Below are 961 nucleotides of genomic sequence, written 5' to 3'. Positions count from 1 at the left end.
TCTCTCTCTCTCTCTCTCTCTCTCTCTCTCTCTCTCTCTCTCTCTGTGTCTCTGCATGTCTGATCACAGGTTTGGAAAAAGGCAGCTGTCGTGCTGCTCCCTCCTACAGAGCAGAACAAGCGCTATATTCATCTGCCCCTGAAACTCCCCCGAGCGACTTGAGGACAGACAGAGGGGAGCGCAATAATGTCATTAATGCAGCTGGACGCAGACACGCACGCCGTCTGATCCGATCCACTGTCAGTTCTTACAATGTGGAAGATCTGCGGTGTCCTGATCGCCTGGGCTCTGCTGCTCATACTGCATGTGCGAGCTCAGACCCCAAACAGGTAAGTTTCTTCTTCAGTAATGAATGATGCCCGCGCACTGAAAACTCATGTATGATCACACAGCTAGCGGACCTCACAGTGGTGCATTCATATGAAAGTTTTATAATTCATAATGACCATTTGAGGTTTTACTGTAGAAATGAATGCGGCATCGGTGCAGGTATTTATTTTTCTTTCTCTTGTCTAGACAGACCTTCACATGTGGTGGGAATATCACAGGACAGTCGGGTGTTATTGGTAGTCAGGGTTATCCGGGCGTCTATCCGCCGAATACCAAATGTGTGTGGAGAATTACAGTAAGTATGAAGAGACTCAAACTGATTTATCATGTATTCAGGTAAATTAAATGCGACTGTAAATGACGTTTTGGCTCTAATAGATAAAACCATATGCAGTGTTGGGGGTAATATATTACAAGTAACGCAAGTTACGTAATCAGATTACTTTTTTCAAGTAACTAGTAAAGTAACGCATTACTTTTTAAAGGGGTCATATGATGTTGCTAAAAAGAACATTATTTTGTGTATTTGGTGTAATGAAATGTGTTTATGCGGTTTAAAGTTCAAAAAACACATTATTTTCCACATACTGTACATTATTGTTTCTCCTCTATGCCCCGCCTTTCTGAAACG

General features: G+C 42.6%; 1 protein-coding gene across 1 annotated transcript in view; it reads left to right on the top strand.

Annotated features, from left to right (window-relative positions):
* Window positions 1–65: 65 nt before the first annotated feature.
* LOC107687553 (procollagen C-endopeptidase enhancer 2-like) overlaps window positions 66–961 on the top strand; it is a 17,716-nt gene continuing 16,820 nt past the window's right edge. The window contains exons 1-2 of the mRNA XM_016484930.1: window positions 66–329; window positions 517–625. Of these exons, the coding sequence (XP_016340416.1) occupies window positions 253–329; window positions 517–625 (186 nt within the window). The 5' untranslated portion in view covers window positions 66–252. The remainder of the gene's footprint in view (window positions 330–516; window positions 626–961) is intronic.

Source organism: Sinocyclocheilus anshuiensis, unplaced genomic scaffold (genome assembly GCF_001515605.1).
Source record: "Sinocyclocheilus anshuiensis isolate Anshui unplaced genomic scaffold, SAMN03320099.WGS_v1.1 scaffold870, whole genome shotgun sequence".
NCBI classification, from domain to species: domain Eukaryota; kingdom Metazoa; phylum Chordata; class Actinopteri; order Cypriniformes; family Cyprinidae; genus Sinocyclocheilus; species Sinocyclocheilus anshuiensis.
The sequence above is the reverse complement of the archived record's forward strand: the minus strand, read 5'-3'. Positions and strand labels throughout refer to the sequence as shown.